At 48.3% G+C, this 27,748-nt stretch overlaps 1 protein-coding gene across 1 annotated transcript; it reads right to left on the reverse strand.

Moving 5' to 3' along the window:
• Window positions 1-13,060: 13,060 nt before the first annotated feature.
• On the reverse strand, window positions 13,061-27,070 carry IRF4 (interferon regulatory factor 4). The gene is made up of 8 exons (XM_069808983.1): window positions 26,794-27,070; window positions 26,110-26,296; window positions 25,208-25,296; window positions 24,498-24,639; window positions 22,591-22,698; window positions 20,945-21,298; window positions 16,991-17,103; window positions 13,061-14,908 (listed from the first exon to the last, which is right to left on the reverse strand). Exons 1-8 carry the CDS (start codon window positions 26,995-26,997, stop codon window positions 14,765-14,767), a joined length of 1,341 nt encoding a protein of 446 aa, XP_069665084.1. The 5' UTR covers window positions 26,998-27,070; the 3' UTR covers window positions 13,061-14,764.
• Window positions 27,071-27,748: the final 678 nt, after the last annotated feature.

Raw genomic sequence — 27,748 nt, forward strand, 5'->3', positions numbered from 1 at the left:
AGTAACTGCTGAAGTAAAATCAGGAGAAATGGGGACTATATATAAAGGAGCTGGAGTAAAGGCGAGTGGCACCTCAATTCTGCTTCTGAGTAAGTCTTCTGTTTTTAGAAAAAAAGCGGGCTGATGCACGCACAACCCCTGAGCCGGCTCAGTCCCCCATGCACGCCTGCTGCAGGGCTGCCAGCAGCTGCCAGCTTGCAAGGCACGGTTTTCCCTGCAGCCCCTGCCTCGACGCCCGAGCACCCGAAACCACGCTCCTGCTGAGTCAGGCAGGACCAGCCCCTGCGGGCCACGGTCCCGGAGGGCCGGGCAGCAGGGATGCCGCCAGCGGGGCGCTGAGCCTCGAAATCACCGCCGAGCCTCTCCTCCATCGAGCTCAAGCCCCCCCCTTGCTCAGCCTTGGCCTTGGGCGGCCTTCCTCCAGGGACAGAGGTGTCTGGGCGTCCCAATGCCTCTGCCGAGCCGCCTGCACCCATGCGTGGCATGGGTGTCCACACCGGAGCGGGCAGGTGACTGGGGAAACTGGGCTGGGCCAGCACCTACCTCCCGATTTCCAGCTTCCCTACTGGTGTGGAGTACTGGCCAAGCTTTTGAGTGGCTGCTCTTTGATTTTATTTTATTTTTCCTTGTTTGTTGCAGGTTTTTGCCCCCAGGAAAAAAAAATCTTCGTGAAGTTTTGCTTTCCCCCCACCCCTCACTGAATTAAAAAAAAAAACAAAAACAAAAGCCCAAATCCCAAATGTCACAAAACTCACTGCTGCTTCTCCAAAACAGAATTCTTATTGTCCAGCAGCCCTGACTTATTGACAGGCAGAGGCAAAGCAGACAGTCCTGTGACGGCAGTGGAAAAAAAAAAAAAAAAAAAGAAAGAAAAAACACAAACACTCTCCCACGCGGGATACAGCTCAATTCCCAAGACCAATGCTGCTGCTGCAAGCATGACTCGGGCCGTGGAGCCGTGAGGTGCTGGGGAGCGTGGGGCCGGGGATGTTCCCATCACCCAGGACGAGGGCCTTCCACATCCTGCGGGCCTGGAGAGGGGTTTAACACGGCGTAGGGCCACGCAAATGCCAGGGAGTTTGTTTTTCCCATCTGTGTGAGACGCGACCCAAAGCCAAACTAGCAGAGGCAGTGACAATGCAACTGCTGCAAAAAAAATGAATGCCAGCAAGCCACCTTGCCTGCCTCCCTGCCTGAGCCCCATCCCTCTCAGCCAGCAGTGCTGAATTACAAGGAGGCAGAAGCAGTAAGTGAGAATAAAAAACTGGTGGGGGTGGAGGGAGGGGAGAGCGGGAGGTAGTCCAGTTCACACTGGGTAAGAAGAGAAAACAACAATTTTTATTTAAAAAGAATCACTGCAGTGAAGCTCCTGATGCCAACCACAGAACAAAAGGAATGGCTTTTTTATGTACGTAAATGTGGTCAAGTATCTGCTATCTCCGTACAGCTGGTTCACAACGGCTACATGGGTTTTACCTGGAGGTGAAGCATCCTGGTCCCTCCCCAGTGGTGCCCAGCTCATGCAAGCCCCATTACTAAGCAGCAGGAGCTGCCCTTCCCAGGGGTGGCAACGAAAACCATTTCAGACAACCAAAATGTCCAACACCATCAGCTGTGGACACAGTTTGAGAGCGTGGCACTGAAAAGCCTTGGAGCGGCTGGAGGTGTGCAGTACGACCACGTGCATTGCATGGCCACGCACTTGCCAACTTTGCTTTGGGCACGTCCTTGGGTTATGATATTTTTTTTTCATGTGAAACCACCTCAAGGGATTTGAATGCTCATTGCGGTGGCATTAAGGCATCTCTGATTGCACAGGAGACTCTCTGCCTCTCCTCTCACCATTTGCCTGGGGATGCCCCCACAGCCAGTGGCAGAGGCTGTTGCAGGACACATTTGCAGGCTCTGTCTTCCAAGACACCCAGCAAGCCTGGGAAGGCTGTGCTCTACAGTATGCCAGCACGTGTGTGACTGGCAATTTCCAGCAGATCGTGCTTTAGCGATGCTAGTTCTTGACTGCATTTGTTATATACACCCTGCCGCCTTCTCCTAGTGTGGCTAGTCCTTGTAGCGTGGCACCATACACAGCTCCCAGCTGGGCCTGTTAGTTCAGGGTGGTCAGTAACAGAGAAATGCACACACGCTGTGCCAAAGAGTTTGTAGTCTAATTTGAACAAAGACACAGGGAAAAAACCACCAAAACCAGCATGGGAAGATCAGGATGGGCAGAGGCTAGAAGTAATGTCAGTTCAAGCCTGAGCTTTTCCAGATTTATGCCACTGTATTCATCTTTGAAACAACAGAGGTAAGTCTGGAGGATCTCCTCTCTGTTTAAATTGCCAAAATATATTAGCTGGGGTAGGAGGGGAAGAATCTACGTATTTATTTTGGTTTTGCTGTTATGCATTTGAGGAGAAACGAGATCTATTAGAAGGCTGAGCCTGACCTACAGCAAGGAGTTTGGTACCTGTCAGGGGCGGTAGTTTTTGGACTAGGGTAAGAGCTGTAAGTAGGAGCACAGAGCTGCAGAGAAATCTGTGTTCCAGTGCGAGAGGCATCACGTACTTGTCAGCTGGTGCCTCATCAAATAAATACAGCCCAAATTTCTGTGCCGAGAAGCTCCTGCCCCCGATTCTGCACGCACGTACTCAGTTCTCTGCAGACACGTAGCGGAGGCAGCTACAGCCCCGACTCCCGTGTGCTGCTTCCATGGGGGCCCAAGGGGTGGGGGTTTGCCCCCCACCATTTGCAATACCCCTCACTGCTGCAGGTAAGCGGTGAGGAAGGCTCCGTCTTTGGACCGCTGTCTCGTGCTCCCTCCCATGCACATCACGCTCCCCTCCATCGCCGTAAGCTGTCGCGCAACACCACACATCATCGAACTACGCTCCTGCCAAAACGAAGGTACCCACCGGGCTCCCTCCCGGCTGGCGAAGGAGGGATCGAGCCCCTCGGGGTGGGGGGGAGGCACACGGGGAATATGAAACACCCCCCATGATGGGCAAGGGCTGCCAGCCGCACTCACTGCCACCCCCCCGCCGCAAGCGGGAGGCAGAGCCTGGGAACTGCCCCGCTCTGGGTTGCACCTCGGTTCTGTCTCTCTCTGGAGATGCTGACAGCAAGGTTAAGCCACTGAAAGGCTGGAATTAATTCTTTATGGGCAATTTTCTTTTAAAGTGAGTTTTGATAAAGAAGTATTTTCTCCTTATGCAAAGACATCTGAGGTGGTCAGAAGGGAATTAGCATCCTACAGGCTGTCCAGCGGAGCGCCCAGCACCATCAGAGGTGGCCTTTCCAGCTTAATAACGAGGGAAAGATGAACAGACACACAGAGGCAGAGACGGAGGAAGATGCTGGGTTATCGTGTCTGATACGGCCACCGGGCAGAGAGTCTGATTCACTTCTGGAAACACTCCAGTCTGATGCCGCAGCCAGACTGCTGAGCCCGTGGCTGCAACGTGGGCCTGCAACTGCCGCGAGTCTGGAGTGAATCAGCCACGCCACGGGCAGCCTTTTTCGGGGTACAAGACGCCAGCTGGCAGCGGGCAGTAGGAGCCCTACTGCGGCACGGAGAAAGAGAGCAAGAGCAACTCAGCGCTCCTGGCAGACAAACTACCATCTCCAGCCTCCTCTGCAGACAGCGATATTTTTTATTTTTTTTCTGTTTCACCCACGGAGACTTTGTTTGAGCACCTGCCGCGCACACGCGCGCTTTGCAGGCAAGCTCAGGGCGCTGCCTGTGCGCCGCGGCAGTTCAGCGTCGTTCCCATGGAGGCCCCTCGTCTTTTCTTGTAAAAGAACCGATTCAAGTAAATTCTGACTCTATATTCCCACCTTTGCTTGACAAACAGAACAGGGAAATGCCATTAACACGCAAGCGTTCCTCAAACCAGCTTGTTTTTGCTAGTCGCTCACTGCCAGTCACAGTGGAAACACCACCACTTCCTCCCACATGCTGTCAGTGCCTAGACTGTAGCTATTCTCTTTTAATTGAGTTAGCCAGCCCATTGCTTTTTTGTTATCCTATACAAAGCAGCTACATTCTGCAAACACCTTGCCAGAGTGACTAAATCAGACGGTGAGATAATTATTTCCACCGCATCACTCACTTCAGTTCCAAATTGGCCATCAAAACACAGGCGGCTGTGAGGTTCATGGGATGGCCTCCGCAGTTAGGTAACATCACAGACCCACTCCCAAATAACTGAAGTCATCTCTGTTTTTTAAAAACCCAGACTTTACTATCTGGGGTGAAATCTCAGCCTACAAAGTCAGTGGAATCAGGATTTTGAGCCTCCCCCCCCAGCCCTGCCCCACTCCAGCTTCACAGACTATAAGTGTTTCACAAACACCTCAGTTTCCACTAAAATAATACTTATTGCTGTTGTTGTTACTGCTGTCATTAATATGATTGAACATAGCTCACAATATTGCTTAAAGAGAAAAGAAAACCTTTGCTTTAATCATCAGCATTAGAAGTGGTAAATGGCACAGTTCCTTTGTGTATATATCTTAAAACTCGCCTGCTTCCAGCGCAGTTAAAAGCAGATCTAAATAAGCTCTCACAAATAACCACAGGACTATTTCAGGGGTGGAAGGATGCCTTTGGATAGCCTTTAATCATGGGTTTACTCTGGACCTACCGTAGGCTTTTATCTGGCCCTTGGCAAACATCACCAAGTGTTTGCCAGCACACACTGGGGGAAGGTTGACCTTCCCTCTTGCCACGCAGAGGACCTTGCCCCATGCTTGTACAAGACTCAAAATACAGGGGCTGTGAGCTTGGAGAGGTTTTACAGGCACTGCCGACAGCGTGAATCCTTCTCAAGCATTGTGTGGCTGCCCCTTGACCGGTGCATTTGGGACAGAGGAGAGGAGCAGTGGTTCCCCCAGCCCACAGAGTGGCTGCGAGGGGCAAGGGGGGAGATGAGGACACTCAATATGCAGGCTTGGCTGCCTGCTCGTGGAAGAAGAAGGACCATCTCTGCTGGACTGGCTGGTTCAAGGCAATCCTGTGCATGCTGAGCGCACGTGCTTCCTTGCACCTGTGCATCTCACAGCAATGCCTTCTGCTGGGACCACAGTCATGGCATTGCATGTCCAAGGGGCTGGCATTTCCCGAAAAGAAAAAGTGTTGACTAGCAATGGCAGCTGGTACCTTTGTGTCATTGGCAATAAAATTAATGATTAATTGAACTATTCACTACTTAAAATCAGCCTTCCTGGCCCATTAAACCCTTTGGAGTCTTGACGAGATTTCCTGGTGGACTGAGCAGGAATTGCTGTCTTTGTTCCAAAAGCAATACCCTTTGCCTTCTCCCTCCAACATGGAGCTGGAGAGACCTGGGCACGAGCAGGAGGATGTGGGTGGCTGTGGGGAGATGTTTACCTGAAGCCAAGGAAGCTTTGCTTGACTTTGTTGAGGAACCAAGGAATTATTCAGCATCCCACTTTCACTAAGGCTTCACCACATCAGGACCACTTGTTAACTTTCACTCGTCTTAAAAACGTTCTTCAGGCTACGCACTGCTCCTTATCTGATCTCTGGGCTCTCAGTTCCTTCTCCATGACCACCTTCTTCTCTCCCTCAGCATCATCTTCTTGGCCTTGCCGTGACCTCGGCTGTATCGCTGGCCATGGCTTTGCTGCTGCTTTCAGCCTCCCCTTGCCCCTCTGCACAGCTACGTTCCTTCAGGGCCTCTCCAACAGCTTTGAGTCTCCTGCTTGTCTCTCTCAAGAGCACTGGGTCCATTCTGGTTAGCTCTATCCCAGCTCAAGATCTGCTTTTTCCCATTCTTCCAGTGTGGCTGAAAGCCTCCTGGCAAGGACCTCCAACAACCCTCTCCTCCAGCTCCTCTAGACCTAGCCACACAGCACCGACTCCTCTAAACACAACCAGCTCCTTATTTCTGACCATCACCATCCTCCATTCTCTTCCTCTTCCCTGGCCTCCCTTCCTCCTGCTTGCCAGAGCACCAGTGGCTGCAATATCTCTCCTGCTGTGCCTCTTCTGCCCCTTCCCTCCCTCCAACCTCTTCCTCAAGCTTCGTCCCCTACTCTAAGCATGACCCGCTGCACCATATATTCCTCAAACTCTCCCTCACCCTCCACTTACTTACACCTCCACTTAGCAGCCCCGCTGCCGCCTTCCCCCATGGCCAAGGCCACCGCTGCCCCTTGGGGAGCTCTTTTGCTCCCTGTTCCTTCCTCCAGCCTCCCCTGGGGTGGTCTTCAGGCTTCCTCCTGGCCTGCTCCCTTATGGTGTCCCTCCCGCACTCCTTGCAGACCTCTTCCTGACCCCATCGCGGCTCCCATTTCCCCACCCCATAACTGACTTTCCCTGTGCAGCCACAAGCAGCAGTTCATACCTACCCTCCTCTTTTTCTAGCCAGTTTTAGCTTCTCTCTTCCTTTTTTTTGGTGGGGGGAAGAGCTGTCTTTATGCAATGATTATTATTTTTTCTTTCATGCCTTTCCTGCTCCTCGTGTCTGCATGTACCACCTTATTTTGAGAAATAGCTGACTTTTTTACTTCTCCTCCTGGCCAAAACCCACTTCTCCCCTCCAGACCTGCTTGCCCCTTCCCTTGTGAAAGCCAAAGCTTATTCACCTTAGCAGCATGTACTAAATGGCCCTAATGTTCCCCAGCTCAACCCGGCAACTGAACTGAACCAGATGTCCTCCTCCGTACTTGCTCCTTGCATCCCCTGGGTCCATGCCTGCAGCCACCCTGCTCTACCTCATCCATCCAAAGATGGAAGAGTTTTTCCTGGGGAAGATGCAGTTTGGCCAGTCTGGTAAAGAGCAATGCTGATAATCCTTCCATCCTGACAGACTAATTTCAGTACCAGCCCATCAGCAGGGGTGTGCTGGAGCGGCTAGAAGGAGAGGCAGCACATGAGCCCTCACCTTCCCCTGCCAGAAGTCGAACCCATCTCCTCAAGCTGGTCGCTGGGGGAATGAGTTGTTGGTACCAGATCTACAGTCTTCATCCTGGGAACACCAAGCATGTGGAAGGAGGAGAAATGGGTTTATCGGGGCCTTTAGGGTGTGCGGTTTGTTTTCCATAAGACCTTGGAGGAAAGATGGAGGTTTGGAGCAGCGTAACTAGCTGCCCGTGTCCTACAGTGCACTCTCCGGGGTTTAATAAGGCACAAGGCATCTATGGACACTCCCCCCCAGGTGGAATCTAACAAAATTAAGTGCCTAATACATGTTGAGAGCCTGCAGCAGATGCCCATTTGCACATGCTCACTTGATCTGTCTTTCCTCTCCCAGCTCAGGATTTTTCATAAAACTTCTAGGGCATCATTAGCACCCTTTCCCTCACTCACGTGGGAATGAACCTGGCCAAATGTGTAAAATGTCATTTTAGAGGGCTAAGGGTATCTTGCTAACTGCAGACACATGCACACATATGCTGTATGCAAAACCTTCATGTTTTACTCAATGATTCTGCCTTTAATATAAACTTTGAAAAAAAAAATCAGCCAAGCCAAATAACCTTGTCAAATATCTGCACCTAGCAGGCTGCGGGATGGTAAGCAGCGTAGAAACCGTGCTTCACATTAAAAAAAAAGACAGAAGAAAAAAAGAAAACCTTTCCCCCCAACTTCCTGCATTAATCCTCTTCGCACCCCCCCGCGCGCTGAAGCGCACACCCCCCCACCGCCTCCCAGAAATGAGCTCATTGGTTTCCAGAAAACACCGCATCGTCCCGTCCCCGCGGCAGGGATCCCAGGTGCCTGGGGTGCCTTCGGCTTTCGCGTGGGTGCCGGTGCCCCCACGGCACAGGTCTAGCTGGCTAGATGTGGGCCAGATGCCCGGCGAGCGGCAGCACGTGGGGACGTGCGCTGGGGAGCTGGGACGGGCTGTGTCACCGCCGTAGTGGATGGTGAAGGTTCGGCAGGGTCCCTCGGCAGGAGCCGACCTATCACAGCTCCGGGCTGATTTCAAACTTCCCTTTTGCGGTTTATGTCGCCTCGATTTATTCATTTCCTCGTAATTTACAGATAGACATCAATGCTTGCTATATTTAAACGGTGCCTGTATCTGTGTGGGGATTGTAGGTGAGCCATTTTATTCGTAGAGTGATGGTTTTAAAGGAAAGTGAGACTTCAGAGTCACCAGTCAGGCTGGCGCTGTCTCATGAGCGAGTATGGGTGACCTGCATCCGTGCCCAGGGATGCCAGGCAAACCCCCTCCCTGGCCCAGGGCACCTGGGACGCAGATCGTGGCTCCTCCACCTTCCTGCCACCCCACCACAGAGAAGGCTTGTCCATCTCTCTCCCATCCGCTGCGCAAAGATCAGCCACCATCTGGGCTAATTAGTTCAAATAGTAAAATTGTTAGTGGTGCAATGAAAACTCCCAGGATTTGGTTATACTGGGGGCGGGAGAAGCTCTGGAAGAAAAAAATTCTGTTTCATTTAAAACAAAAAAAAGATTTTGCACTATTCCCATGCAAATGTCTGTCATTTTTTTCACCATTTTCTTTCAGAAAGCCCGAGCCTGGCAAAAGCTACCGTGACCAGTGCTTCAGGACGGTGACCTATGTTAAAAATCACACAGCAGCAGCACCTCTGGATGGAGGGTCTCCAAATATTTGGGGAAAAGATAAGATAGATATAAGCGATGAGGATAGCATGAACTCTTCAGACCTGGTCTGGGTTTTTCAGCTGTGTTGTGAAAAACCCCTTGCTCTAAACAGCTCTGACCTTTCCTATTTCTTGGAGACTGACGTCTCTATAGTAGATACATGATGAGGTCACTCACCCTGTTTTTGAAGTCTTTCTCTCTCACTACTCCTCGCATGGGTTTTTTCTGTGGGAGGGGACAGTCATGAAGAAGACTAAACCTCTTGATCATGTGTGAAAAAAGGAAATGAAAATGAGTTATTGGAGATGTAACTAGACCTGACCCATAACTTTGGTTTCTGAGGATATAAAAATCATGACACCCAGGAGAAGTTTGAAAGGAAAAAGGTAGGCATCTAGCTCTAAAAGTGATTTTATCTGAAGCTAGATGCTCTGTGCTAGAAACTGGAAATGCTCAGCCTTCTGTTTTACGAGAGAATTATGAATGGCTGTAACAGGAGCGTGAGAAACAATTGATTCAATCACCTCCTTGAGAAAAAGTAATTTGAATGTGGTGGCTCAGGCTGAAATAAGCTGCGTGTCAGCTTCCTATGGGAAAGCCTAGCATAAATGATTGCCACAATTATATTCTGCTGAGCATTTTATGGTTTCTAGGGTGAGAATCACAACTGGCAAGACCCAAGAACATCCTATTCACAATTACAGGAATTGTGGTGTTGTCTAGAGGTTCACTTTCAAAGGTGGTGCCCCATCATGCTTGGCTCTGTGCAATCAGTAAGAAGCACTGCCTTTAGAGCTTGCTGTCAATGTAGAGGAAGATTGAGAGAGGACCCAAAAGAGAGCCAAAAGTGTTAGCTAGACCCACAACAAGGTATTTAGCAATGGACATTACTAGATGGTTGCAACCACCAACAAAGAAAATTTCTTCATGACCACATACCAAGGCTGGTACCTATATTAGACCAGTAGAAGAAGGCATAAGACCACATGAGATGAGATAAACAGTCCTCTGATACATGAGCAGGATTTACCCATGAACAGAGACAGGCTAATGCATTTTGGAGACAAACAGCAGAAGTGCTTGAACCTGGAAGTGTCTGACCTCTGCCTGTGCTGCTCTAGGCATCCCCAGCTTGGAGAGAGAGTCTGCATTTTGCAGACCTGAAGAAATCAGGGCATTCCTCTAGCTGCCTGATCCAGATTTAAACATCTGCTCTTCACGAAGGAAGTGAGAAGGAGCAAGGTGGACAACATGACGAGGATCCGATGAAATGCGTTTCATGCATGTGGTGATGCACACATTGCACTAGTATTGACATAGCTGAGAGAGCTTGGCAAGCATATTTCAGCTTCTAAGATGCAAGTATCTGCTCTAACCTCACTAGATTCATGTGGACATTCACAGACCTTCCTCTGGTAGGTGGTTTCATTGATACTACATGGACATCATTTCTGCCTGGCCAGGAAAGGGATTAAAAGCTGGGGTGAGTAGCCAGGCCAACCGGAATACACAGGTTTTTTAATTTCAGACATTTGTAGAGCAAGAATGCAGAAGCTGGTCTTGAAACCAAAACAGAGCAAGCCCAAGGGTCAAAGATGAAACCACTTCCCAGGAATATGGAGGACACGCATTACTTGTGGTTTGAGAAAAAGTCACCTAACTCTGTCTGTTCTCTTAGCTCGAGAGGCAGAATTTGTGCACAAGTCATGACCTGTCTTTTGAAGGGAGCGGGACATGATAGCCAAAGCCTGGGAGACTGATTTCAGAAAAGTGTCCTGCACAAAGTCCCGTGTCTGGCCTCAGTTGGCAGCGCTGTAACTGGAGCTACTGGAAACTGCCAGCTGGCCTGCAGAGATGTGTGAGGCAGCTGTGCTGCGCCAACACTGTGGAAACAATAAAAATGCATTTGCAAAATGAAGTCCTGTGTTTCATCTCCATTGTTTCTAGGGCATGAAGCTACTCCTATCTAAGAGCTGAAAATATGGACTGGGCTCTACCTTTTCTTGACTATTGCCTTTTTGTGAAACACCACCCTGTGCAGAGCCACTCAGACATCAGCTTTCAGGTCAAACTCTGCAAAGTGGAAAAAACAAACCCAAGCCCAGAACCAAGGCATCTGGCTTGTTTTTCAGTTTTCACTTGAGCACAGGTGACTGCCTTACTCTCTTGCCAGTTGCCAAAAGGGCAACGGCAACCCATCCAATCAGCATGTTCATCAGTTATTCGATGTCTATAGCTCAAGGAGTGTTATTTTGAGACACCTAAGTTAGCTCCTCCTTGAAGGTCATTTCAGCACAGTCAAGGCGCTGAGCATTTTGCAGGCATTCGGGCAGCTGGTACCTATAGCCCAGCAGCGGAGTCGGCTGTGGGACGCGGTGGGTATAGCCACCCCGCTGGGATGCAAAGAGGATGCACTACCTGGCTACACGCTTGAAAGCTAAGTGCGTGCTGGAATGAGCTGCACACCAGCTACCTCCTAGCTGCTCTGAGTCACAGGGACCTGTCTACTTCTCTTTGGAGACGACCAAACTCACGAGCACTTGATCACAAATAAATAACTCTTGGCCTCCTACTAGCCAGATCAGAGTTCAGATAAAAAACACCCTGGCAATCTTTAAAATCTTGCTGTCCGAGTTCAACTAAACTTGACATATAGTTCTGCCTGGGAAAGGAGATACTATGATTGTTTCAAACTACTTGGCTTGGGTTTTTTTTGTAAGTAAGTACTCTTTCTCTCTCTCCCCCCCCTCTGCCTTTCTACAAGTATACACAGACAATGATCTGAGAACGTGCAAGAGAAAATGCTTTACTTTTTCCTGAAAGCTCTCTGCCGAAGGTGGTGTTTCCCCACCTCCACGCTGCTGACAAATGCTGATGTAAACAGCATGTATATGCCCGTCTAAAAGGCCACAGGGGTTTTCACGTGAATCCTGTGTTTTTTCCACAAACCCTATTACACTGTATTTTAGCTTAAAATATATCTCCTCACTTCTGGTTAACCTACAATCTCTTTAAGACTAATACAGTTTACAGCAATAGGCAAAACCACTTAGCAGAGCCAAATTTTGAATATAGGTACTTCAGCTGCAGAGCTCTGGCACAAAACCCTTTCAAGAAACAATTGTAAGTGCGGCTGTATTAAAATCAGAGAAACCAATACTGACACAAATTGGACGCTGAAATTGTTTGAAAACACACCAGCTATGCCTTGGGTGTTGATGGGAGTAAAACATGTCATTTATAACGCCACCGAAATCATAACAGGAAGGAAGTAGACCTCAGAAACTATAAACAGACGTTAACAGAAGTAGGAAGTACTTCAAATGCTTTCACGTAGTGACTGTAAAAAAGATACTAAAAGGAGAAAATGTTTTCAGGGTTTTTTCTTGTTTGCTTTTTTTTTTCCACTTTACGTATCCATTAGTCTTTTGAACAGTAAGAGATGGTCACAGAAGTCAAACATAGCTTTAAAGTCATCATATGCAAAATAATTTATGGTTCAAATCAACAGCTTGATTTTTCCTTCCACTCTTCCCCCTGCCCCATCCCTCCAAGAAAAATATCTCAACATCTTTGCTTGGTTAAAATAGGTCTTTCACCTGCATCTCTCTGCATTCAAACTAAGCAAGTTGTGTTTGGCCAGAATGTAGATTGTGCACTTCTCCCTCCCTCTTCACAGCCGCCGGCTTTAAATCATGCTCCATCAAGGAAAATAATTAAAAGCTTATTCCAAAGCTAAAAATAATGCACCTCGACAGTCAACAGGAGCCTCCACATAAAGAGAGAATTCCCACCCCCATCTTCAGACTCTTCACAAATCTCCTACCTACTTTTCAGGCCTTGCTCTGTCTGCAAGCTACGCACCCAAGGACCCTCCTCAGGACCCCAGTTTCCAGTAAATAGGGTCTGCCCGGTGAAATTCACTCCTAGTCTTCACTTCACTATTGTAGTTCCCTTGTCATCCTCCTTTTCACCCTTTCCCAGCTTTTCCCACTTGAAAGCACTCTGGAAACAAGTAGTAACCACCAGCCACCAGTAACCACCAGCTCCAGCTCCAGCCGCCAGCCCGACCAGCAGCGGTTCAGAGTCCCCAAGTGCTGTGCTGGGCGGGGGGGGGGCACCAGCCCGGCCCCCAGCCCCGGAGGGCACGGAGGGCAGGGGCAGAGCTCTCAGGTGCGTGGCAGCACCAGATCCCCAGCTCAGGGCTCTGCGGCATCGTCCGTGGTCCGGGAAACCAACAGCCAAAGGGCAACCTCCTTTTTCTCCCTTTTTCTACTAACTGTAGCTAATAGTGCAGACATTTTCGTAAGAATAAATCCTTACCTTTTGACCTTTCCCTGCACTTTTGGCTTAGAACACAGTTCCCCATAGACTTAGCCAGCAGTGCTGCCCAGGTTCACAGCGCAGAACCGCGCATGTTAGATTCGCCCCGCTACTGAAAACAACACATACGAATCGAGTTGGTAGGGAATAAGGACTTTATTCTAAGATGTGAGCTGAAGCAATGCGCATAAGAAGCAACGACCACTAGGAAAAAGTGAAAAACACATCAAATATTTGTCTTGTACCAGTTCAGTTTGAACACAAAAGTCCCTTTCAGTAAAATGTATGCACAGGCCAAAAGCATATGCAGAAGCTCTGAAGGTCACCTAGAGAAGTGCTTTTAATGTCCAAGAAAGAGGTCTCCCCTATGAAAATATTTGTCAGGAAAAACACTTAAAGTAACAAAGAACACAAAAGTAAAAATGATCTCTTAATTCCGCGTGGCACTGTGGAGGAGGGGGATAATATATCCCAAAAGAGTATGCATCTTTAAGATGTATAAATTCAAAGTCCCTAGAACACAAGTCTGCTGCCAGACCAAGTACCAGTTTTTCTTTCTCATTTAGAAAGTCAAGTGAAGTATGTCTGCTAAGCATAGGGTGATCATGTTTTGGAGTTAAAGCTAGGCAGATCACACAGTCTGCTTGCCAGCAAGGAAATTTCACTGACATGCATACCCAACAGACCTCTTCTCTTCCTCTTTATAATGGCACCCTATCATTAAAAGCTGCAAATTGCATCAAATTGTACTCCTGCAAAATTTTTGAAAACAAACATTAAAACGAGTATTTCCTTGACTGTCTTAATATGGGAGGCCAAACGCTGCTCTCCTTGAGCTCTCCCTTCACATTCATTTCAGTACCATTGGAAGGAAGCTGCGAGTGCTCACAAAGAGCAGAGCTGGCTCTCTTTAAGTCAGAGGTGGTGGTTATTTTAACCTGGCTCATGCATACGACATCAAAAAAGGGCTACCAGGACCATTTCTGTGCTATTTTCAAGGTCTGACAACTTAACTCTAATGCATACATATATATATATATAATGCATAGTAGCTTTCAATTATAAGGAAAATGTAATTTATTTTTAAACCTGCTCTTCGGGACTCTAGAATTCTAGTGGTTAATCCACTAAATCCACAGGTAACATGAGCTGAACGGTCACTTTTCTTAACACAGTACCATAAATGCATCACCTTAGAAACTGCTATTATGGGGGCTAATCCAGTAACAACAGTGGCAGCAACAAAATTCATTGTCAGGACAAATGTCAGTCAGGCATTAAAAAAATATGGCTCTGAAGAATTGCATTGTTTTTAAAAAATACACTGAAATATTCTATAGAAGAATATAGGCATCACACTTATGAATCTAAATTTATAACCACTTACATGTATTAGCTATTCTCAACAAACCACCTACGTTTGCTACCCACCTATAGTAGCTACAGTTTCAAATTGGGAACACCGCAAATTTATGTACTTTCCCTGAGATCAGTAATCCAAAATAAATAGCCCTGCAAATGTAACAGTGTAAACTCTGGATTTAAGTCTTCGGTAAGAATCAGTCCTCAAAACCCAAGGAGAACATTAAGCAAACGTAAACATAGCAATATTTTCGTCAGTTTTGAGTTATTCCCAGCAACAGTGGAACCTATGTGAGATGTAGCATCCAAATATTGAAGACCCGTCATTTGTATCATACAATATGGTTGTCCTAGTTCACTTTCCTATCATTGAACCCTTGAACACATCCAGCTGTGATGTGGATCTCCAAATTGCGACCCAGATCTGCTCCTCCACTCTGCATAATCTTTACAGTGCCTTTAAAAACACTCTTTCTGAGGATCTTATTCTTGAATAGAGGAATGGCGAATAGATCTGTGATAATCCTCTGGACTAGTCATAAGTTCTGGTAAATCATAGCCTCTCAGCAGATGTCCACTGTTTTGTTGAGCAAAGTAATACAGCTGCCTGGCAAACATTGGTTCAACCTTAAGAACAGACAAAATGTTAATCAGACATGTGACAAAATTTCATGCTCCTCTTCTTAGTTATTTATGCTGGTTTTAAGTTAAAAACGAGGCAGGACAAAACAGTTCTGCTTACCAGAATGGGAAAACGATTTCAGTGGTCTCACTAATCTCTGTTTTAAGCCAGGCTTTGCCTGTTCTGCTGCCAAGTGCCTTGCTAACTGCGCACACTTCTTACCTCCACGGCCTTTGTTTAGATGGCACGTACCAGTGACACAAATGATGTATTAGCAATTGCAGCCCCTTAGCCAGCCCCTGGGCATGAGCAGTGCCTACAGGCCAGACATGTCCGTGGCCACTTGACATGTTCGAATGCACACGCAGAGCGCTGAAAGTCTCGTCTGCATTGTACAGTACTTTGAGGACTTGACTTGAAATGCTGGAGCGCTCAGATAGACTGAGATACGTTGCCAAACAACTGTGTTTGTTTGAAATCAGACTTCAGTCTAACACCAAGGTTACTCTTATTTCTGTTCATTCAAGCTCTGATGAAGAATCTGTTCAACCACCACGAGGGATTTATATGATTTAATGCTGCCTTCACTTCTGTCTCTTCAGAAACCACCGTTCCCCCTCAGGGCTTTGGGCTCTGACTGCAAACATTTAAGTTGCACACTGAGAACAAACACCTGAAGCTCTCCTAACTCTCAGGGGACGGACAGGTTGGACAACTCTTCTCTACAACCCTCTCCTGCTGGTCAGCCAGCCCCTCCACATTAAGACACGGGCACCATTTTGGAGGAAAAAACACGCTGTATGTGGGTCCTACCTCTGGGAAGGGAGACAGCCAGAAGGGACCGCTGCCTTGGAGCAGCCCCACCGTTCCCCCTTCCCTTCCACCCATCGGCGTTCAGAGGCAGCTGAGCCCCTCCGATCCCACCAGGGGGAGACGGGAAGGCAGCAGGGCAGGTGAGCCAGACAGCTCCCAGGGCATAGCTGTTTGGTGGGATGGTAGAGCCCCACCAGCCCATGAGCTGGGACAGCCCGAGAGGTTGAGCAGGTTGAGGAGCAACTGGTAAGGGGGAAGCAAAGCTCTGGAAAGAGCAGGAGGTACAGGCTCACAGGAAAGCTGCCAGGGCAGGAGATGGAGAAGGGGGCTGGAGAGGGGATGCTACGAAGGAGGGATGGAAAGCTGGAAAGCCAAAATGGGGATGGAAAAGAGTTTAACAAGAGATGGGGATGGAGAGCTACCTCTAACCATCCCACAGCTTGGGATGGATTTATGAGCTTCCCACCTTCCACCCCAGAGATTCGCTAAGCAGCAGCGTACCAGTTCGAAAGCTACGCAGCTAAGGGGAGGCCAAGGCTCATGACAGAAGTCTGACCTGTGACCCGTGCTGCTACCAAAGGGGCTTTCGAAAAATTAAAAGAGACACCAGTTTTCTTCCCAAGTATGCGATAAGCTAAACCCTACCGCTAACGTGTGCATTATCACCTCTCTTGTGGTTTTATGGGCCAATACAGCCAATTTAGAAAGTACCTGGTCTCAGTCTCCGTCATCACCCTCTCTCAGATAGCATCCCGAAACACTAGCTTTGAGTGTGTGCGAACTGTGGTCAGTCAGCTCAAAAGCTTGCCAGCTACCTTAACCCCAAAGCTGCACGGGCAGCCCCTGCATCCCGTTAAGAGCTGAGGTCCCTGAGATGCAGGCTGGGATTCTGGAGCATCTTCAGGTGCAACGGTTGGGAAAGCACCGCATCCTGCACCAGCCTCATAGCCCAAGGAGCTGTGCAACTGGGCTGGCGATAACAACACAGCCCAGCTCTTCCAGGGTACCTTCCAGCTTTAGGTTTTGAAGGGATTTGCAAGTGATCACGGACAATGCTTACACTCTACAGAGAGGGAAATCAGGTGCTCTGCCCTACTGAGGGCTACCAGTCAGTCCTTGGCAGATCTGGGGATTCATCCCTGGTCTGGATGGTGGTGCTTTTTCAAGAATTTGTTATCTCCCTCGCAACCTACACAAGGCAGAAAAGCCTGACTGGCAGCTTCATATCCTCCAAGGAATATGTTTCTTTTAGGTAAGGCAGAAGTCCTACTTACATGGGCTGTAATTAGCTTCCTCTGCCTCTGCGGATCTGGAAATTCCTCCCCAAAGCACAGAGCAACCTGGTATCTTGGCAGTGGACGTCCATGGTGAGCAAAGGCTTGCAGCTCTGGGAAGAGAGAAAGGGCTGTGTTGTAGGTTAACCCTGGCAGGCAGGTAAGCAAGCACCACACAGCTGCTTGCTCACTCCTGCCACTGGGATGGGGGAGAAAATTGGAAGGGCAAAAGTGAGAAAATTTGTGGGTTGAGATAAAGACAGTTTAATAGGTAAAAGAAAAAACAAAGACAAAACAAAACAAAGAAAAAAGAAGTGATGCAAAAAGCAATCGCTCACCACCAACCGACTGATGCAACAGCAACCTCTGGCAAACTCCCACCCCAGTTTTACTGCTGACCATGAGGTCATATGGTAGGGAATATCCCTTTGGTCAACTTGGGTCAGCTGTCCCGGCTCTGTCCCCTCCCAACCTCTTGTCCACCCCAGCCTACTTGCTATGGGGGCAGAGTGAGAAACGGAGAAAGCCTTGATGCTGTGCAAGCATTGTTCAGCATTAGCTAAAACATCCCTATGTTATCAGTGCTATTTTGATCACAAATCCAAACCATAGCACCACATGGGCTGCTATGAAGCAAATTACCTCTATCCCAGCCAAAACCAGTACAGGCCAGTAAGAAAGACTTTGTGGATGGCTGAGCTCCAAATGAAGGACCCTGGAGCACAGTGGGAGAAGATGAAGTAACTCCAGGGGAGGATGAGAGAGGTCAGGGGAAAAAAAAAAGAGATAAGGAGAAGACACTGATTTTGGAGACTTTCCCACAGATCAGGGGGAGCTAGTTTTAACACTGCAATTCTTCTATTTGCCTTGCCTCACAAGTCATTGCTTATGCACAAATGGGATGTCTTCCAATTAGTATTTCTACTGGGCCTTGACAGCAGAACCTCCTGGAGCAGACACCGGTGGTAGCTGGGACACACGCAAGCGGATGCCCAACAACAGCACTGAAAGTAAGGGCTTAGTAGAGCCCGAGACTCAAAGTACTGCCAGGAATGAAATTCAGCCTCAGCTAGACACAGTCACAGAGCCACTGTCACCACTGTGCCAAGTGGGGGACAGGGAGGCATGGAAAGGTGAAGTACTTAAGCCATGCATCGAACCCGCAAAAGAGCCTGTGTCTTCTGTGCTCCTCTACTCCCTTCACTAACCCACACCCTTGCACAAAGGGAAAAGGTCAAATGATGTTATTACTCCAATAGTCAAAGTGGCCCCTAAGAAAGATAGCTGGGGAGGCCTTCATAAGAGACTTCCACTTGAACCAAAATCATTATGTTGTGTTTTAGGCACTGTATTTCCTTCCAGAAAAAAAAAAAAAAAAAAAAAGAAAATTGCTTCTAATATCCTCATTAATGTCTGCATTATGTGAAGTATTTCTACATAGTTGATTGGTAAAGATTTCGCTTTAATTTATAACCTTGTTCATGCTTTCTGGAAAAAGTTGAAATTAATATTAAAACAAATGTCTTATACTGAAGCACCCCATGCTATACAGGGAAAGGAGAGTCTTCAAATGTGGCATGACAAACGCACCTTTTCCCAAAATACACCCCTGCCATTTCTACTCTAACTGCAAGCTTTTCAGACCAAGGTGTGAATGCAGTGGCTACCACAACAGTGTCCCAACCCTGGCTTGGGACTACTGGTCTTACTGGGAGGGTCAGTTATAAGAGTAAAACTATAGGCAGCTCACTTAAAACACAGAGTAAATCATAGTTCTCCCCAGGGTCTCCCTCAAAACCCTGTTTTCTTTTTTTTTTTTCTCCTTTCCCCCATTTTATTTGGCCTCAGCAATTCTCCAAATCCTGAAAACCTGTGGGAGTGCTACACAGCAGCCCGTGGCATGGACCTGGAGAAGAAAGCACTTTCCTTCCCACCAGCAGGATAATCGGGGCTTGAGGTCAGCCTCGTGCTTCTCCAAAACCCTCCACTTGCTCCATCTCCCTCTCCAGGCCCAAGCACCTCCTCCAACACCGCAGGGCTCCCCATGCACTTCCCCAAAATCTTCCCCATCTCCCGCTACTCTGGCTCCAGCCGCCCTTCCGCCAGGCCAACCCTCCTCTGGCTGCCGCCCTCACGCTCCCAAATTCTCTGTCTCTATCCTCCTACACTCCACCCAGCCCAATTTACTGCATTTATTACGCAGTACTCCTGAGTGACCATCCACCTCTTTTCTGATTTATTGCCATTTTGGCCTTCCCAACAGTATAGGCTGCTCAACACGGGCCTCGATGCTCCGGCACAGTTTGCATTGCAGGGTCCAGCTCCTCAACGGGGTCCCAACAGCTGTGGTCCACAGCAGTTCTGCATCTGCCCTTTCCTCTGCTGCTCAGGATTTCCTCTCCTGGTAGAGATCTCCTGTCTCTCTTCCCAAGGAAGGCACAGTTTTCTAAGGGGGGAATCTCCAATCTTGCCCACAGTCTGGGACCTCAGTACATTCAATTAACATGTAGATGTGATACGCCTATGGCAAGCCACTTACAAACCTAGCTGAGCATCAACACATGCAAAAACTCACTCTGCACACACCACAGGCTATGACTTCAACCACATGCTTGGGTTTGCACAGGCACTGGTGCATAAGTAATTTAGGTGGAGGAAAAAATAACTATTGCTTGAGCTTATCTTTGGGGTTAGGTGTCTAAAAAGAGATGTCCTGTCAACCGTTTGGAAGAACCCAGACTACATCTAAAAAAACACCTGAGAAAAGGGAAAGGGATTTCCAAAACCATCATCAGAGGCAGAATTATACATCTTTAAATTAGCATGTGATTGAAGCCCAAGCTAATACCCTGACCTCAAATTCCCCTTTTTAACTGTCAATTCTCATATCCATATGAGATTTCTCTCTTTAAATTCATTTCTTGCTTGACCGTTTTTCTGGGATGGTGCATCAACCCTGGAATATAAAGTATGCTAAAGCTGTTGGTTTGGGTTTGGTGGGGCTTTTTAATTTTGGAAGGCATTATTCTCCTGAGAGAGTCATGCCAGTGCTGATGCCCTGCTCTAATAGGAAAACACACCAAACCACAGGCACTCAGTTCACCTATAGCGACGCCACACATCTCAAAGAAGGGCCAATGTATATTCCTGCTGCTCAGGCTGTCCCCTGGGACAATGACGGGCTCCCACCAGTTTTGTTCCTCTGGGTGGACAGCTTTCCTCCCTCTAACTGCTCAGAAGTGCTGGGAAGCGGGGTTGAGGCTCTGCCCCTGCCCTCCATGGGCTGGAAGGAGAAGGCACCGTCCTGACGCGTGCCCTTGCCCCCTCTGTACTGCCCTGTGCAAACCCAGACCTTTCCACACAGCTCTGGAGAGGCAACGTACCTCCTTGCTTAGAGTATTGGGCAATCCTGAAACTCCAAAACTTGTGAAATCCTTTTCACCCCCAAGATATCTTTTAAACACTGGCACAGACTGGAAAGAAGGCTTTCTGCTGAAATTCATGCTGGTATTTGTATATTCTGAGCAAGATCTCAGGCTCACTCTGGGTCAAGCTGAGAGCAGTGCCAGTGCAGACCACAGACCTACCCAGGACTCACACTAGCAGATCCCAGATCAGGAATCCACTGTCCTCTGTCACTCAGTTTGTGGAAAGACTATTTTGTTAGGTTCCTTCTTACACTTCTCATAGAGATGTGGGGTTTTGGGTGTCACCAGGTGAGCATCAGTTCCCTCCTCCTGGTTTGTGCAGGGGCATTGAACGTGCACAGAGAGCAGAATTTGACAGGATTATTCAAGAGTCAACTACCCCTTGACTGCACTTGCCTAGAAGAATTGAGGGGTAATTCTTACTGTAATTCATAAGGGAACACGAAGAGAGGACTCCCATAAAGGTGATGTGGAGAGCGACCGGGTGACGTCTCCAGAAACGTATCAAAGCCATAGCGGTAATTACCTGCTAAAAACTGCTGAGTATCAAAGAGCTTGCATGTTTGGTCCCGCTCCAGCTTGTTGGGTCGGTCACTGCAGAGCGCCAGAGGCCCATCCCAGTAGATCCTGCTTTGGCAAAGTCTCTTAGCGTAGAGGCCATCAGGTGCCATCCACAGTATTACTCCTCGTTCCAGGTGGTTCAGTAATTTTTCTATGTTCTTCCTCTGGCCGTTATCCTCTGGATAAGGGAAGATAACTTGCTCCAGGCTGCTGACCTCATAACTTTGGCCATGGGATATCCTACAACCTTCAGGACTAGAAGTTGTCACCTCCTTTACCAGTATTTCACGGTAATATAAGCAGATGTGGAGTCGACAATCTACAAGGACAAAAAAAAAAAAAAAATCATTGTGAATGTACATTAGTGTGAATGTTTTATGTTTCAAAGCTGTACTAAGACCAAGAGACAAGTTTGCATGAGATTTCTGAGTCTGGTGGTCACCAACACCCAGAAGAAAGGCTCACATTAGCAAAAATCACATAAAGGATATAAATACTAAAACTTTTGGGGCACGGTAGCATTAATGATCTCTCAATTTATTATAAGGGCTACTGATGTGGGAATTTGGTGGGAACTAACATCCCGCAAACTTCACGTTTCCGTTTAAAAGGAAAAGTCTGCACACTAAAAGTTCATCACATTTTCCAAGTTCATGTCACAGTTAAACCCACCAACTCAGTACACTTCCTCAGATTTAACCAGGAAGTAGCTGTGTTTCTCCCCAGATTTTGCATAAAAGAGGCTTCTGCACAGGCGACCTGCAAGCTTGCACTCAGCTGCCTGAACAGAAGTGACTCCTGGCTCCAGCTCCAACAGGGCCGTACCTGAAATCCCCAGCCTTACTTCCAAATGGCCATTCGGTCAACTTGGCTGACCCCTAAGAACTCACACAGCACTGAATATCTATATCTATATAAAAAAAAATATGCGTGTGTGTATAATACGTGTTTATATACACATACACATATATACACACATACAGACCCTGATTCAGGAGAACAGTCCCACTTGGGAAACCTGCTGAGTGTCATGTTATAGGTTTATCCGTTATTTCTGTGAAAAGCACATTCCCACACCTTCTCCCAGTTACTCAGAAAGTCGCCCAGCATCCGGACGTCTGCAAACCTGGCTGAAATAACTTCCCTTTTCTTTCCCGAATGCCTTTTTTTCACCACGAATAATGAAGCAGAGCAAAGCCAGATGGCACCAGCAGCAGCACAGTGAGGTACCCAGGTAACACCAGTTTTTGGGGGGGCTCCTCCCAAATGAAGAACTGAACTAAAAGCCACTGACTCCCAAAATTTCCAAACTCCCCTGGGAAGGCCTGATTTGGTGGCTCACTGAAGCAACCCAGCACTAACACCGTGAGCCAGCAAAGCACTTCCATTAACTTTAGCCACCTCCATCCCTTGGAGCTGGGGCTGCAAGTGCTCAAGTATCCTGGAAGAGAGAGTCTTACGCCAATACACCGAATTCATTCATTAAAGAGGTTTCTTGGTTTTTTCCCTCTTTCCCCTTTCCATCAGAAAGGAGGGAGAGTGCCAGGGCAAGTCAGAAGCTGGAGTCTCTTGTCAAGCTCCCCAGAGAGGCCGGGGGGTTTCGGACCTTACCTGACAGGGCGAGGGCTTCACCAGACCTTATGCTTGGCTCAATCGGGATGCCAGGAGTCTGGGACTCAGGAGGGGCACAAGCATAAAAGGTTCCTGTCACCTGACAACCTGTTTTCACAAACAAAAGTCAGTGACAGCTGCCTAAATCCTACAATAAAAGCTCAGGCAGAGATCGCAGCGATGCAAAAGCGAGTCTTTCTGGGGCCCACTAGGAACTCTCTCTCTTCCCCCCTTCTTCTTAAAAAGGTCCTATTTCCCAATTTTTCCAGGTATGCCAACTCTACCAATCTCTCCAGTTGTTATTTGGACTGTATTGTTATTTGGGACTGTATTTATATTTTAAGGGAGCATTAAATACTCCCTTAGCATTCCAGTATTCCCCCTAGTCCTTTTTCCTTACCTAACATGTTTTTCTATTACAGAAATAATTTACATTTTTAACTAGCCCACAGTGCTCTTGAAAGTTGCCTGCATAAAACAACCCATTTCGTATAAGAAATTTTACTAAAGATGGGTATAACAATACAGCTGGACTTAACACTGTTTAAAAAGTAGGTAAAGAAAACTGTGCAGCAGGAGATTATTAGGGTTTTATTACCAGGACTACTATTAGACTGTTCCAAGAGATGCCTTTTAGTAAGTGGATTATAACACAGGCAATCGATGTTTTCCTCTGTCTCTTAATGTCAGTAAAAGTCTTTGGAGGATTAATGCAAGTGACTTGCAGACAAGTGCGCACTACCGTTCCCAATGGCAGAACCCACCACAATCAGAAGCTGGAGCGATGTGGATAAAAAACACCTACATCTCTTGACGCGTTTTAGAGCCCAATGAGAAAGCCAATACCAGCCACTAACAACTGCCTCCAAATTCAGCAAAGTGTCCAAATGTGTGTTTAACTGCTGCAGGGGATGTACTTCAGGGCAGAGTTCACTCAGCTTGCTACCTCAATTTTTTATTAGCAGATAGCTCAACTAAAAGCAAAGGATTCTGCCTAATAATTCCAATATACTGCCAGCAGAAGTTGCAGTGCACTGAGAATTTACTTCTTAGCAGATTTTAGATTTCTCTGCACCAAAACCTCTAGAGAGCTGTCCTCCGAGAATGTAGTATCTGCTCTAAGAAGTCCTTCCTCACTTCCCATCCTCTCCTGCCCTTCTGAGCCAGCTGCTTCTCCTCACAAAGCAAATGCCTATGTCCTCAGGTGAGTTATCCTGCAAGGGTCTATGGCATACGGTTCCCTTTCTCTTATGTTTTATCCCCTGCAGGCTTCAGCGTTGCCAATTTTCACAACTCAGGCTTTTTCCTAAGGACGCAGAGCTTGGAAAGCCATGATTATGTTAGGCTCTAGTACTGTGAGATCTTCGGGGAAGGGAACATCCTTTTATTCTGTTTCTGCTCTACCAGCCCCAAGAGAGACTCAATCCATGACAAGTTGTCTCATTGCTGCAGCACTAAAATAAAGTAATAATTTCAGCTTTCCTCTTGAGAGAATAATGCCATTCTAACCCACAAGGCTGGAGGGAAAACCTCACTGATGTGTGCCTCAGAAGGTCCAAAATCAGAAAGCGAAGCTAAAGGACACATGTTCCTATTTGGGGTTTTGGGGGGGGGTGGTTGCCTTCTTACTGCTCAGGGCTTTTGAGACACCTGAGGACTTTTGGGGGCTGACTTGTATCAGCTCAGAGGACTGCACAGCCCACACACCACATGTACGGTGGCAGCGAAAGCAAGAGCCAGGACAAAGGCTCTTGCCACGGACCCTGTGACTCTCTTCGAAGGGAGCCCAGCACTCCTCTCCGGCTACTTCTGCTAATTCCAATCAAAGCCACAAATAAGGAACCTGAAATCTGCGGTCCTCCTAGGTGACCAACCTCAGCAAGCAACCCTAAACAGGAGCGTCTTACCATTTTCACAGCCAGGCCCTTGCCAGTGATGACTGCGAGCTGCAAAAGGGACACTGGCACACTGGTAGGGGATGTCGGGATGCGGCTGCTCCGGGGCAAACTCCCTCCAGTTCCGTTCGTGGGGCACCATGTAGTTCGGTACCTATTCAATTTAACGAGATTTTTTTTTTTTACTCGGCAGCTGTCAAAAACTAATGCTACGCATTGCATCAGCTTTCACATCTCAGCTCCTTGATTTTCTCTGCCAAAGCCCATGGAGGTCTAAGCACTGCCCAGGCTACACGAATGGCACTTCGCCACCACCACCAATGAGGCTTTCAAACGAATTTCTCACCACTGGTGTAAATAATAAGCAGGGTAGAATAACAAAAGGCAGTCAAAGCATTGCTGGTAAATGTTTGCTTGGAAGAACAAGGCTTCATTGGGCGCTTACATTCTGGCATCAACAGAATGGCAGTGCGCTAATATCTACCGTCCAACAGAAAAGAGCTATTGCTCAGGGATAAACAACACCAAGGGAAATCAACTGCCCTGTGGCCTCATATGACATTAGAAAAGTTGCTTCTCGATTTCTTAGTTTTCATAATAAAGTTTCTTCCCAGAGAGAACTAGAGAGCCATGCCAGCAAAGACAAACATAGCACATAGCACAGAAATTATGCTGCTGCTCAATGTACAAGCACCAAGCAAAATGCATAATTAATGTCACACCTGAGATGGTAGTGAAGTGTAAGGAGAAGTTATTGGAAAGGGATGGTTCATCATTAACGGTTGGTCCTCCATGCTGATCTGTTTTGCACCTACGTTCACCAGAGGGATGAAAATAAATTATGTCAACCACTTCTTAAGGAAATCTGAAATTGGCACTTTGAAGACAAATCCATACAACCCGCCTTTGAACAAGCGGAGGACTAAAATGCCCTTTGGCACCCATTTGGGACAGGATTCCCAGCCCTCCTTTGCAGGCAGCTCCACGAAGCAGCCTGTCCCGCCAGGCTCTCCACTGCCCCACAGGAAAGTGCTGCCCAGCCACTCCCAGTGTGCCACGATGCCCCCCCGGGCCGTGCCAAGCCTTTGCCTCCCGCAAGCCCTTCTGGGACCAGGGGCTTCTTGGAGAGCAGGCACTGCCCCCAGCCTCTGCCCAGGAGTCTGCAGGCTGGGCATCCCTCGCTCCCAGCTCTTCCCCCCGCAGCAGTTACCTACTGTCTGGCTCAAAACACTTCTGCTCTTCCCTGTATTCAAAACCTAGATCCAGCAAGCAATTTTTTTTTTTTTTTTTGCCTGTCCCTTGAGCTGCTTGCTTGGCTCTCGCTACACAGAACTGGCAGGGAGGCTCCAGCTAAAAGAGCAATTCCTCCAGCGATGTGCAGGGCACCTGTCTGCATCTTCTGCAAGGGCTTCCTTTCAACGCTCCGACTCAAACGCCAGCAGTTCTCCTGCAGACGCAGCCTCTTAAGTCATCAGAACAAGCTGCACTTGAGCCCTGCCATTTTGGCTCCTCAAAACACTTTTTAAAAGTGCAGGGCCATTCCATAAAAGCACGCTTCAGTCCTCATATGCTTACAATGAGACATAATCACACTCAGTTACATTGGGAATTTGAGATGCTTTACCTTTTTTAGCTCCTTCTGGTACTATTCTGTACACTTTATAGGGATCTGAGATGTCCAGCTGGCTTCTCTCCACCAGTTCTTCAAAGTCATTGCTCTTGTTCAAAGCACACCTTAATCTTGTCTTCCAGGTAGGGGGATCTGGTTTATCAATGCCCTCTCTGAACTTTCCTTTAAAAAGAGCCCAGGCCTGGAAACATTTCAGATAATCAAAAGAACAAGAAGAAAAAAAAAAAAGAAAAAGAAAAAGGATCAACTACAAGGTACAAGTCCACAATTCTTGAAACAGCATATACGTGTGTGCTTATATGTGCATGAACTTACTCCCTGCAGACTTAGGCTGAGAAAAAAGCAGCATGGTAAGGTAGGAAAAACAGTTCAGCAGGCACAAGGGAAGGGCGAAAACGATCCAAGACAGCTGTGGAAATAGTCGTGCCACAGTGCCACAAGCATTTAGCTCCACACGGAGAAGTGGGAAAGGGCGGGTGGTCTCATCCCGCAAGCGCAGGGGACACCAGGGCACAGCCAGGGCCACCGGGCAGGCAGCCGGCGGCCGCAGGCACCCAGCAGAGCCAGCCCGCGGAGGTGGGCGGCGAGGACGGGACGGCGAGGGGCCACCGCAGAGCCTCCAGGCATCCCTGCCGCCCCGGCTGTGTCCCACAGCCCCAAGCCCAGGCTGAGCCCTACCTTGAAGAGGGCGGCATCCTCCTCGCGGTTGTAGTCCTGCTTGCCGGCGTGCTTCCAGGGGATGCGGAAGATGCTCTTCTCGTCGTTCTCCCACACCAGCCCTGGGTACTTGCCACTGTCTATCTGGTCGATCAGCCACTGGCGGAGTTTCCCGTTGCCACAGCTCACCGAATTCATCCCGCACTCTCCCGGCTCCAAGTTCATGCCACTCGTGTCAGGGGTCGGGTGTGGGGGGGCGTGGGGTGCCTCACCTCTCCGCACACACCCGAGCACCGGCGCTCTGGGGGGCTGTGGAGGAGGGGGAGAGGGGCGGGATGGGGGGGAGAGGAAAACCCACAGGTCAGGCGCCGGCTGCAGTCCCCGTGTAGAGCCCTGCCAGCGGTCCCCGGTCCCTGGTACCACACGTATCACGCCGAACGGCAGCTACAGTGTGCAGGGGGGCCCTGGGGGGGGCCGGGAAACACGGTACAGAGCCTCAGGAAACCAGGCACAGCCCCCCGCAGCCCTCTCGTGCTGCAGACTTTGACAGACTTCCCCCCTGTCCCGACACTGTTTTGCATGAGCATACAGGGGTAGTTGAAATTTTCATTGCAAGGGACTTAAGGCACAAACCCCTTGTCCTGCTCAGAGTTCAACTGGGTTTTTACCTTTTAATCAAAAAAGAAAAAATTGCATAAAAATGTATTTGCATACGACAGTGCACATACGCAACATTAGACGCACGCACACGATTTGGAGGGCTTCACATGCAGTTATGATTTATACGGCATCTAACTGTAACATCAAAGTAGTTTTTACAAGCTCACTTAAGCAAGACACATTTGAACACATGATGTCCTATACATATCTACCCCTCCAACTGCTCCCAACAGGCATATATAGTAACATGCATATCTATACGTTGCAAATACCTAAAAGTGGAAAGACAGCAACCCACAGAGCCTGGCATAAGGGC

This window comes from Haliaeetus albicilla, chromosome 21 (assembly GCF_947461875.1).
Source record: "Haliaeetus albicilla chromosome 21, bHalAlb1.1, whole genome shotgun sequence".
In the NCBI taxonomy this organism is placed as follows: domain Eukaryota; kingdom Metazoa; phylum Chordata; class Aves; order Accipitriformes; family Accipitridae; genus Haliaeetus; species Haliaeetus albicilla.